The sequence below is a fragment of the Trichosurus vulpecula genome, chromosome 1 (genome assembly GCF_011100635.1).
Source record: "Trichosurus vulpecula isolate mTriVul1 chromosome 1, mTriVul1.pri, whole genome shotgun sequence".
NCBI lineage: Eukaryota > Metazoa > Chordata > Mammalia > Diprotodontia > Phalangeridae > Trichosurus > Trichosurus vulpecula.
Window position 1 is genome coordinate 12,905,522 of NC_050573.1, and position 13,105 is coordinate 12,918,626.

General features: G+C 45.2%; 1 protein-coding gene across 1 annotated transcript in view; it reads left to right on the plus strand.

Moving 5' to 3' along the window:
* PRR14L (proline rich 14 like) overlaps positions 1-13,105 on the plus strand; it is a 65,114-nt gene that overhangs the window by 42,563 nt on the left and 9,446 nt on the right. The window contains exon 4 of the mRNA XM_036753149.1: positions 6,544-11,647. Within this exon, the coding sequence (XP_036609044.1) occupies positions 6,544-11,647 (5,104 nt within the window). The remainder of the gene's footprint in view (positions 1-6,543; positions 11,648-13,105) is intronic.

Sequence of the window (13,105 nt, forward strand, 5' to 3'; positions counted from 1 at the left end):
GATGCATGAGGAAGTAGCACTTTCCTCAAAGACACCTTGAATTAGAAGAATATTCCTTGAACTTAGCTTTGTTGAGATTAGGCCTTCCTGAAGTTACTATCGCCTCCTGGCTATAGATGCTCCACATCCCAGTTGGCTGTGCAGGCGATGCCAAGTTAAGCAGCCAGCCTTAAACCTGGAATCGATCCCTAAATTGGCATTTGGGGCAAATAAGTGCATAGTCACTGTTTTCATTTGGTTTTTTTATTTTTTTAATGATGCCTTTCGTTTTTACATCCTACTCATTTCCAGATACACTGCTAAGAACAGCTTCTCTTGTGTCCGTATTCACGTTTCTTCCCGAATCTTAATCCCCTTAATGTTCACGTTTCCAGGCTGAGAATCATTATGATTTTTTAGTTTGCCCTGATACATGAATCCACATCCTTCAGCTTTCACCCATTGTCTTTTTTGGGGCAGCTAGGGGACTTAGTGGCTAAAGAACTGGGCTTGGAATCAGGAAGACCCAGGTTCAAATTCAGCCTCAGCCAGTTGCTAGCTCTGTGACCCTGGGCAAGTCACTTCACCCCTGTTTGCCTCAGTTTCCTCATCTGTAAAACGGGTATCATAACAGTGCCTACCTCCCAGGGCTGTTAACTATGATCATGTGGCTGATGATCCTCCTCTAGCAGCCCTTCTCTCTGTTCCCCTTCCTGAATGTGCCCCGTGTTTTTGGCTGAACTTGGTGGCGGCGTCCTATTGAGCTGATTCCGAGAGTCATTCTCTAGCTTGTAATTGAGCCTGTTGTTTATTTTCCCGTGTACATTGAACCAGGCCATGTAGGGGAGGCCACGTTTGACGTTTTTCCATGTACAGAAATGCCTGTTTATTCCTGCCTTTTGTTTCCCAGGCCCTAAGCTGTTTTCCTATCCATGACAGTTCCACCCAATGCCATGGCGGGTTCATCCAGGGGCAAAAAATCTTTGTTATATAGCCTTGCCAGAGGTTTTATGAAAGCCTGGGTAATGCCAACTGCCTCCTCCTTAGCCATTATTTGCTTTTCCCCTCAATGAATTCTAGTTGACTAAACCAAGGTGATTTCCCCTTATAGAAAAAAACATTGCCTCCTTTCTTTATCCAAGTCATCCTGCTAAATGTTCAGTGATGCTGCTCTTTATTATCATTATAGCCAGCTAGCCAGATAGATCTCAATTCCCGGGTGCTCTTCTAGCTCCATTCTTCCAGATGGGAGGCACAATAGAAATTCCTCCTCCCATAGGATGGCTCCATAGTCCACATGCCTGTAGACCTCTAAGGATTGGGATGTTCAGGTCTGGGCAAGAGCCTTCAGTGGATCCTGACCAGGAAGTTGGAGGCCTTAGGCCTAGGTCAGGAGAATCAGCTGAAGAATCAGTGTGAGATAACGTTAAAGTATTTGAAGGGCTTAGATGGTTCCATTTGGCCCTGAAGGGCAGAATTCAGTGCAGTGGAAGCAAGTTGGGAGAGAGACAGATTCGAGAAGAACCTTCTGACCATGGAGGACTATCTCCAGATGGTATGGGCAGCCTGCGGCAGTGGAAGGCTTCAAGCAGAGGCTGGCCAGCCACTTACCAAGCATGGTGGACTAGGCTTGGTGTTTGTTTTGTTTGACTCAGACTAGATCTCTTCCAACTGCCACCTGGTGGAATCCAACAGGTCTTCTTGTAGATATAGTTTGAATGATATTGTCTTCATTATATGGGTGAAGAAACAGGCTCCCCAAAGTGAAGGAACTTGTTCAAAGTCCTACAGTGAGTGAGTAAGGGTCAGGATTCAAGTCCGGGGCTCTTGATCCAACGTCCAGAGCATGTTGCACCATACCACAGCCCCCTGACAAGTGGGGCTTCACTTGTGGTCAGTTTCCCTGTGCACTTAAGACCTTCAGCACCCTTCAGAGGAGCCTGTCTGCTCCTGGGGATCAATTCTCACCTCGTAAACCTCAGCACTCTCTCCAAGTGTAGCTTATCACTCTCGTGGCCCTCTTCTGCCAGTAGGACCAACAGGGGCCCGTTGGCCATGCCCTCTGTTTCCTACTGGAGAAGGAAATGGAGACCCACTCCAGAATCTTTGCCAAGAACACCCCAGATGTGATCAGGAAGAGTTCCTCTACAGGCATCAGTCTTTCTTACTAGGGAGCTTAGGGGTTTGGTTGACATTTCCATTTCCCCGTCCCTTCACCTGGTCCAGATCCAGGACAGATGGCAGGTGGCATAGGCTTTTTCTCGGGTTTCAGTGAAATAGGTTGGAAAAACAGTCTCCAGGTTTTCTGCAGATTGTTTACTTCAAATATTCTTCTATTTCTCCCCTGATGCTTGCATTTCATCATATTTCCTGCTTTTTACAAATGTTTTATTGATGCTTTTTTTTTTACATGCCTGTCCTGTCCCAGTCACACTGCCAATAGAAACATAATAAAAGCAGGCACTAGACAAAATGCTTTGGAGACAAAGAAGGGCAAAAACATGATTCCTGCCCTCCAAGAAGCTCACATTGAGATGGGATAGAATGTTTGTCAATAGCGGTATATATGAGAGAGAGAGACCGACCCACCAAGGTGGGGGGAGAGAGGGCAAACACAAAATAAACTGACACATGGCCCATACTATTAAACCTCCCTCCTTGGTTTGTGTCAGTAGGAGGGAGGGTTGTGTCAGCCACGGTCCTCCAGTCAGGACCTCTTCCTGCCTTGATGGGAAGGAGTCCTGATATCATTTGGAAGTTTTTCTTTGCATTCTCTCAGCCATCGTACATAGTATGACTTTTAAAAAATTATTACTTTTTCCTATTTTCCTCTGTATCAATTGTTCCTCTGAATTCAACATATTCGTTGTTTTTCTCTGGTGTAATAATATCTGTATGTGCATTTACCACATTTTGCAGGGATTTCCCCAGCCAGTGGGCACCCACTTTGTTTCTGGTTTTTTGCTCCCACAAGAAGAGCTGCTATAAATAAATGTTTCGGCAAACACGGAGCCTTTCCTTCTAACTAAGACATTTTGGAGGTTTTTGCCCAGTGCCATGACCACTTAGTCTTGTTTCCTTCTTTTAAAAATGAGTTCCAAAATGATAAGTTGGTTTTCCCTCTCCAAGGAATTTTTTTCCAGGTTTAAATGTTTTAAAAAATACATTTTGTTGCTATTTCTTGTTTTTACATTACCTGTTTCCTAATCTATTCCTCACCCATTTCTCTCCCGGGAAACCATCTCTTAAGACAAAGAAGAAAGAGAGAAAAACAACATTTGGTGAAAGTGACCCACACTTTGTTCCACAGCCATAGATCTTCTCCTCCTCCTCCTCCCCTGCACCCCTGAAAAAGGAGGGAGATGCCAACTTCTCCCTAGGACGTTGATTCGTTGTGTTGCTGTCCTGCCTAGGAGACTTCCTTAGGGCTACTCAGAAGCAAATCCAGAAGGGCTCCACACCTGAACCATGCAGAGTTTGGTTGGGAGGTTGCCTGGTGCATTGGAGTGGGAGCTCCCTGAGGACAAGAACGGTTTAATTTTGGTCTTTGTATCTTCACACCTGACAGAGCACAGTGAAAGGGTTGGATCGAATTGGACTGGGGAGTCAGCACAGCTGAGCAGCCTCTGCACCTCAGTCTCTTCATGTTGAAGCCAGAGGCTTTAGCCAGATGCTCCCCAGTCCCTCTCTTCAGCTCTGTGGTTCACACTTTAAGCCCCTCAGTGTTCTCACGTGGCCAAACTTTCCCACTGCCTTTGCGACCTTCCCAATGAGGCCGACCATCATAACCGATATCTGGCTGTTTCTGCCACAGGTTCCGAAGCTCAGTGTGGCATTCTGTCATGGCATGTCCTGTTAATAGGATTACTACTAGGTTCCCCGAGAATCTCCTATAAATGTCCCTAGGCCTGTCTCTGACCAGCTCTGTGTTTCTGATCAGGACACTTGACTTTGGAGCCTCAGTTCCCTTATCTAGAAAATAGGGTCAGTGCCTCACATGGTCAGGGGATCAGGTGGAGCTATAAGGTGTCGCTATGATTATTATTACTGTAATTATTCCTACCATTATCATCCGTGTCCCACCAGATCTCTGGTGCCTATTAAATCCAGAGCCACACCTGGATCTTTGTATGCTGGCCCATCCATTTTTGTTTTAATCATCTGTGCATGGATGGGTTCACAGGATTGGTTGGACTAAAGCAACATATCATTTGTGTGGACCTTGGCTCACCTGCCACCTCCCACACCTGTCAGTTGTTTTAATATGTGTTTCAGGTGTCTTGTTAAAAAAACTGTCCCTGTAAGTACTTCAGGGAGCTCTCATTTCACCCCTATGGTAAATTCTTCTCCCAGTGTAGATTTCACTCCCCTGATACCTAGGTAAATGGTCATCTCCAGCTGCTGTGGTCAAAGATAATTCCTCTCCCATTGAGCAGCCTTCTGAGATCGTGCATGGTCTCCTCAGAATGTTCCCTTCAGCATGCTGTAGTGGGAAAAGCACAGGATTTGCATTCAGAACATGGCTTGGACCTAAATCCTGAATTTGTGGTTTACTATTTACATAATCTTGGGCAAGCCCCTTCGGTTTCCTCATCTGTCAAATGAAACAGCTGGACTAGATGTCCCCTAAGTCTCCTGCCAGCTTAGAATCCATGTCACATTGAAGTGTCCGAAGGAGCCCTCCTTTATCAGACCTCTGAACATGCTCCAGGGCTCTGAGGATCTCTGATTTCATTAGTGTAGAAGCCCCTTCCTCCAGCACTGATGTTAACCCCGTCTATAAATTAGTAGCCACTTTTTTTTTGAGTTGCTCTGACCAAAATATTCATTACCACCTGGCCATACTTGGGGTCGCCTCACAGGATAGAGATAGGAGTCAGAGGCTAGTCTACACTGGAATCTTCACCAGAATTGACTTCTCCCTATTTATATAATTGATAATGCTTGCATAGCACTCTAGCAGTGAGCTGGCACTTGATTATTATCACCTCAAATGCCATTGATAACATTTCCCCTCTTGTAGAGGGTTTCATTTATACAAACTAGGAAACGATTGGGGTTTGTATAGAGTAGAAATTCAATCTGTAAGCATCTTTCCAGGCATCTACCATGTGTCAGGCACTGTACTAAGTGCCAATGATACAAAGACAGGATAAAATAACCCCTGTCCTTGGGAAGCTTATATCACAATAGGAGAGATATCTATATAGTTTATTTCCCTTGAGATCAGATTAAAATCAGAGATGGAAAGAGCAGAGGCCTTGCTGAAAGAAGTTGTTGAGGTTTTTTATTCTTTGAAATAAAACCTCTTATTTAACTAACAACCCTATTAATCTTCTGAATGAGATGGCTTTGAGAACAGTTGTGCAGAGGCAAAGTGATTATGTACCTACTTACGTGAGAAGCAGCATGATAGCTCCAAAGAGATACAAATAAATGAAGTCTTTGAAGAATGGACATTCTAATTGTACCAAGTTACTTCTCACCTCTTTTAACCAATTTTCTCATAGCCTGGTTGTCCTGTTCTAAGTGGATGGGCTGTAGCTTGGCAATGTATTCCTTGAAACGTGGTGCCCAGAACTGAACCCAACCCTCCAGGTGTGGCCTGATTCTGGAAATGTCTAGTGAGCCTGTGACCTCCTTTGAACCTCTTGTGATTTAATCTATTCAAAGGTAACATCAGTCATGGGGAAAGGATCAGGGTCTACCCTACTTGGGCCTTTTATGTATTTGCTTCTTTTTCAGGGAGGCTGAACTGGCCAACCTTTTGTCATAATGAGGAATCTGTGCAATGGTCACTGTGTTATATGGAGACTTTGCCAGTCCCAGCTTGGGCCCTGTGGCTTAGCAGATTGTATTACCAGCAGCCATCTTCATGTGATGGATCCTTCTTGTCCCCTCAAGAGGGACAAAGTCATAGAGCATAGTTTTAGACTTGGAAAGGACCTCTAAGGTTATGTAGTCCAGCTCTGTTTTTTTAACAGATGAGGAAACTTGGACCCACAGAGGTCAAGTGCTTTGCCCAGTTTGATTCAATAACAAACACTTATTAAGTGCCTTTTATATACCAGGTACTGAGGATACAAAAATCAAAATGAAACAGTCTTTGTCCTCAAGGAGCTTACATCCAACTGGGTGGATACAACATGAGCACAGATATATTCAAAACCATTTCAAGGTGAATGCTTTAATAGCTTGCAAACAAGACAGGCTTCATGTAGGAGGTGGTACCTCCTTTAAAATTAGGCTTTAAAGGAACACAGGGATTTAAAAGGTAAAGGGGAGAAAGCACTATATTCTGGCTTTGAGAGACCACTTATTCCAAGGCACAGAGGCCAGAGGTGGACCATCAAATACAGGGAACAGCTAGCAAGCTAGTTTTTAACATGAAAGACTGGAAAAGTCACACAGGTATCAAGTGGCAGAGTTGGGATTTGAACCCAGGTCTCCTGACTCTGGATCCAGCACTCTTCTCCTGCCCCACAATAAGGTTTTGTTAAAAGGATTGGGGCATTTTAATGAAATGGCATGTCATACTGATTTGGGTTCATTTCTCTTGTGCAGAAGAAAACCAAGGAAACATACAGGTTACAACAGAAACTCTGCCAAAACCTACTGAAGAAGGACAAGGTATGAAGGTCAATGGGACTAAGATGATTAGTAATGCAGAACACAGGAATGACAAAGTGAGTAAAAGTCTCCCACCTGGGCGCCTCAACTGCCCAGATGTAGACAAAAGCGTGACCAGTGGTGAGGTTTCAGAAACCTGCACCCTAGTGTCCCTAGAGCCTTTAACCTCTGTGGAGCCTGGATTGACAAAAGCGCCTTCAACAGAAAAAGAATGTGGAATATCCAGTGCTCATCCACTTTGGCCGCCGTCACCAGAGGACAGTGCCAGTCTCCCACTGCACAGTGGAGATACACTATCCAAACTGAGCCTTGACCATAAAGCCGTTGACAATCACCAACACAACTCTGGCTGTGATGCTGAAAGTCTTTCTAAGACCAGCACTCCTCAGGCGAAGAGCAAGGAAGGTGGTGTTATTCCTTTGGAAGCAGACCCCCAAGGGTCATGTTTCCCATTGAGCTTACCCTGTGTGGGGTCTGGAAGTATCTCCCTTGGAGAATGTGGCCCTGGAGATGACCTGCAGAAGATAGAAAAACCCTTCTGGACTGGAGAGGTCCTGAGAGAAGACTCAGCTTCTAGACTGGAAGAAGGAGTTCAGAGTGTCAGGAGCAAAAGTAGTAAAGTACTTCCTGTTAACTCCAAGCCAAGAGGAGTCGAGAGCACCACAGCTCATTTGAACATTGCCAGTGATCAAAGAGGAGGTGCCCTTGATAGCTGCTGCATACGCAGCCCCAGTTGGGAGACTCAAGGAAGTCTCCGACAAGAGAACTCTCTTTCTCCTTCAGAAGAAGATCCTATGAACATTCCTTCAGAAATTCAAGAAAATTTCAAAAAGTATGAAGGCAAGAGGGTAACTCGCCCTTGTGATACATACCAAGACTCCATAGAGGAAAGTAACTCCATGGTGATGCAGACTGAAGAATCAGAAAAGACTTTCCCTGGCAACCCAAGTGTATTAGGCAAGAATATTGACAGTCAGAGTCCTCGTTCTTTGGTCAGCAGCCAGAGATGCCTGGGAAGCATCACTGAGAAAAGAGACCCCACTGCTTGTTCTGTGCCAGATGAACCGCTCACGCCTGTAAGTAAAGTCTCAGAGGTCAAAAGTGTTCTTCTTCAGCTACAGACTGACCAAAAATGTGACCTTGCTAACCAGCCTGAGGCAAAAGAAACTATAGGAATCTCAAGTAGGGTTGTTATTCCATTTGTAGATGGACAGAGAATTGCTTCATATCCTGTTGAGTCCAATGAAGACAAAGGGAAGCTTTTATGTGTCTTATCTGGAGAGATGTCCTTTGATTCTTGCGACCACAAGGAAGCAACAGCCCCCCAAGAGTCCTCTCTAGGTGATCATGCAGAAGATATCTCTAAGGGAACAAGTGAGCTTTCTCAGCAACAGGCTATGTCAGAGCATGGAGCCGAGGTCTTTGCCAACCACCAAACCATTCTGACCCAAATGAGAGAAGTGAAGGATGCCTTCCACCCAGGTGCCACCACCTGCCGTGCCTCTTGCAAGAATCATGACATCAGTGCTAAAGCAGTAAGCTTCAAAAGGGTGCCAAACAACACAGTTATAGGAAAATTAGTGGCCATGTCAGGCCTTGAAAAAGAAGTAGAATTATTTGAACAGGCTCCTGACTTAGAGCATGAAGGTGCTCAACCTCAGGAATGTCACAGCTGCCAACAGAGTGTTGAGAATGCCCCAGAAGGGGACATGTGCTCAGAGGGTATTACCTACAAGTCCACTGCAATTTCCCCAGAAGCTGAGAATCAGTCTGTATTGAACTCTGAAGACATATTGGTGCCCAGCGATCCTCTCTGTCCAGGAACAGAAAGTAGTCTGGTAGAAAGCATCCTCAGTGTGAGACATCCCTCAGGGGAAAATGAACATTCTAGAGAAGAAATTGAAGATAGTTTTCAAGAAGGCAAGATCAGGAATGAAGTGGCTTCACATTCCTTACTCAGCAGAGCCTTAAACAAAAGCACACTTGCCTTGAGCCATGTTAAGCCTGGAAATTTCATAGCAAGACCAGTCGGAAAGCTAGGTTTAGAAGAAAAGAAACTGGGAACACACAGTAAGGAGACCGTGTTACCTTGTGAATCCCATCCCTCTGAACATAGTGTTTTGGAAAGCCAGTTATCCTCAAACATTCCACGTCCTAAAGAGCTAAAGGACCTGTGTCTTGACACAAATGGGACAAACCAAGCAGATGGGACAAATCAAGGCCTTAATTGCCAGAGTGACCTTAACACTCCAGTTGAATGCTGGAGTGGAAGTAATTCATCCAAGAGCAAACATCATGGCAAGGGAATCTTTGAACTCCAGCACACAGATAGTACTAACAAAGGCTTGAGCTCCAGTCACAAAAAGCTGCTAGTTAAAGACTTGAGTAATGTCCCTCTATCTTGCAGTCTTCCAAAGAAAAATATTTTTAAAACTTCTCTTGGTACTGAAGACTCTCCTGTGTGCAGAACAGACCCAGCTCAGCTTGGCAATAAGCTTGGAGAAGAGGTGTCAGAAATAAAAGAGTCTAATTCTGCTGGTAGTCACAGAAGGCAAGAGGAGCCCTCCTGGCTTCAGCCATATGGGTCTTTGAGGAGTGACCAGTCTCAGGGAGGAGAAGGACTGATTGACCAGGACACTATTTTACCGTGTACTTCTGATTCTTTTAATGTGAAATCTCTGAAAACTGTACCATCTTGTGAAGGGACACCCTCAGTTGAACAGAGAGATGACAGCCTTTGTAATGCAGTGAGCTGGAAGAGTAAGATGCATGGGATGGGATCTGTTACCAATCATGAGCCAAATACAGAGTTGTCAGATACCGTGAATGTGTTGTTTGGGAGTACTCATCGTGGGAGAATTGTTGAAGAAATGCTTCCAGAGGAGATAGAAGGGACAACAACAGAAGGTGGGTTAAGGCCACAAACAAATTCTGCATTTGATGATGAAGATTCCTTAGAAGTTTATTCCAAAGAGCTTGTGTTAAGATCTGCCAAGACAATGCCTTTGCATATCTCTTCCCAGGAATATTCAGGGACTGGTTCAGATGGTCGCCTGGGTGAAAAAGCTGAAACAAAACAGCTTTCTGAATCAGTAAATGTCAAAGTGCTCCCTGAAATTGTGAAGAGCAGCACATTGAAGACCAAGGTGAAGAAAAGACCACCTGGAGGAACATCTAACATTGATACGAGAGGCAGAAGAGGTACACCTGCAGCATTCCAGCCAAAGCTAGTCTCCAATGGGACACCTTCATTCTTTAAATTGAATCCAGAAAATAAAATGAACAGAAGAGAGACTAAAGAACACCAAGGAACACTAAATGATTTGAAAGTCAGAGAGGAATCTGAAGGCAAAACTTTGAAAGAAGATGGTGGTGATGAGAGTTCAGATGCTTATAGTCCACGTTTTAAACAGAAGAGGACGTGTGGAGAGACTGAAACCCAGAAAGCCCAAATTGTCCAGGGCTGCAGATGTCTTAAAGGAGGGCAGTGGGGCATGCAGCCAAAGAAAAGAGGAACCTTTCCCCAGCAGGAAGCATCCCTGCATGCCAAGTCTTTTATCAGGCCAACAGCGGGCCCATCATCGCAAGACTCGGCAAGTCAAAGCCGCCTTAAGGGACACGCACATACCCAGAGCGCTTTGACGGATATCATAGGAGCACAGGTGACCAAGGATGACCCTTCTCCTCAGTCTCTAAAGATGGATGATTCAGAGGCAGGAAGACGAGCTCTTCATTTACGTCCCAAGACTGAGTTGTCTTTAGGTCCGTGTTTCCCCATCTCCACCATAATACCCCAAGACATCGGTGGTAGTGGATGTGAGAAAATGCGCTGTACCTTTGCGATGACCCCATATCAAAGAAAATCCCTTCCACCATTGAAGAAAAGGCAAAACATCACTTTGGAGCCCATCAAGACAGGAAGAAAAATGAGTGATGTCCAAAAGTGGAATCTTGTAAAGAATGCTTCAGAAACCATGTCAGTCAAAGAACACAAAGTCCTCAGCTGGTCCTCTGCTGCCCCTTCATCCTCAGCTTCAGTGGCCAATCACACGCCCAAGCCGAAAGCCATGGGACGCCTTCTGCTGAACAGCACGAGACTGCAGAAACCTACCAAAGAGTCGGCCTTGCTCAACAAGTTGTCTGTTCTGGCCGGGAAGCTGCTGGCCACGTCCACAGCGACCCAAGAGTTAGGATCTCAGCCACGCTCTGCCCAACTTCTTCCAGTGGCCGAGACCTACAAACGGCTCAGGTTTAAAAAGTTCCAGGATGAATCTCCCTACGATATGATGCAGCTAAACCTACACGTAGGTGATTATGGGTGCAACAAGACACTTGACAGTCAGACTTTGGCACTTTATCCCCTCGAAGCCCTCAGAGTGGGCTTCTTAGACTTGATGAACAAAATGCCATCATTGCAATTCAATGCCCAAATCTTCCCGATATCCTTTCGCATCAACCTGGACTCAGAGCTCCCAGCTGATTCCACAAGGATTTTTTCTGAGCACTGCTCCCCTCCTGAGAGTGCCCCAGGAGGGGATCCCATGCACCCACCTCAGCCTCCAAAGTGGACCTTTTCCTTCCTTATGTCCCAGGGTTCTTCAGGGACAGCCACGTTCAGGGAAGATGACGGGCTCCATTGTGAGCTGCTCTCCCATGCTGCTCTGCAGACCCTCTCCCCTGAGCAAGCCCCTGGTAGCAATGCTATCGTGAAGGTCAGAGCTGGTTGCTCTGTCCTTGGCCTTCATACAGTTTTAGCACTTTCTTCCCCTGGATGTTATAGGATCTGGACGAGAAGAAGGAGCTTATCCAGTCATTTGCCTACCATCCAGAGGCTCTTCATGACTCAGTTTACACAGGGCTTCAAAGGGTTAAGGCTTCCAGCGTCTCTGTCCAACAGTCTGTTCCCTTCTCTGCCCTACTCAGTGGGCAGGGTACTGTCCATATGGAGCCAGCATGGTCCTTCTGCCTGCCCCTTCGAAATCACTACTCTCCATTCCAAACACAGCAAGTGGCCACCAACTCTGGGCATCAGGAACAGGTAATGTCCAAGTCTGTCGGCTTTTTTTTGCAAATGTTCAGTGTATAATCCCTGCCGTTGGGGAAAGGAGATGGGGACTGAGTTTGAGTGGGAAGCACAGGGTTCTTTTCTGGCCTCTTCCTTCTGCCTTCCTCTGAGAACCCGGCCAGCTCTGCAGAGAAAGGCCAATGAGAAGTCTTGCCTGGACTCCTTCTGTTGTCTCAGAAGGGCTCTTTTCTTTTTTTCATTTCATTTCCTGGATTCTCTTCACTCTTGAAACTCCCATTTCTTTCTTTTTTTCTCCATGTTTTTTTTTCTTCCCAAACTCAACATGAATAAATATATATATATTATATATATACACCTGATAATGTATCAGTGAGAGATAATGGTAATAGTATGCAAACAATAAGGTAACGTCCTAGGACCATTTTGATCTGAACACCATCAGAAAGCATGAGATAGTACAATAACAAAGCACTTCCAGGTTTGCCTTGTGCTTCACATACGTGATCTCTCCAGTAGCACCTTTCTACAGAGATCTCAGCACTTTCATTATCCAAGCACGATGGAATTTAGTTCCTGAACCTTTTTAAACTGGAAAAGAGGTTTGAAGGACTCGCTGTGCAGCATCCGAACTGTGACAGGCCTGGAAATGAGCTGGTCTGCTGCCCTTTCAGAGGGCAGCACTTTGCTTCCCAGCCAGTTGGGAGTTGCCTCATCTATAGGATTTGCTCTTTGTTCCTGAAAACTAAGAGATGGAAAAATTGAATGGTGACTTCTGCTCTCACTAATAACTGGCCTGGCTTTCTACCTTCTGATCCATAAAGAAAAACTGGATGTCAAAACACAGAAATTAGAGATTATCTTCCTCCCATGTGTCCACCATTTCCTAGTCACTGGAATAGAATGGAAGCTCTTTAAGGGCAGAGACTGCTTATTTGTTGGCTTTGTAGTCCCAGTGTTTTGCGTGTAGTGGATGCTTAGTTTAATGCTTGTTAAAGTTACTTGAATTACGGTAAGCAGACATTTTCTCACTTAGGACACATGTTCTTAAATAGATGAATTTTAAAAACATGCCGCCCTAGCCCTTTAAATGTTCTAAGGAGCCAAGGCCAAATTAATGTCCCTTGTGTTGTAGAGAAAGCTCATTCAGGTTTTGTCTTGTGCTTCCAGAATGCTTCTCTAGGCCTGGCAGTCTGGGTGGCTTATCAGCAAAACAGAATTTTAAAAATGAAAACAAAAGCCCAGGTAGCTCCCCAAGACCTTCAGGGTTCTCTTCTTTCAAGATCCTGAGAATGGGGCAATTGCTGATTTCAGAAATGCCAGCTGAGATCCTTAGGTCAGGTCCTTGTGGACTGGCCCATTTACTGACTGATCCCGCAATGGGAACAAATCAAGTTGAGGAATGACAGAAGCCCTGCTGTTGATGTACCTCTAATCTCTCTCACACACAGATCATGAGCCATTAAGTCTGTT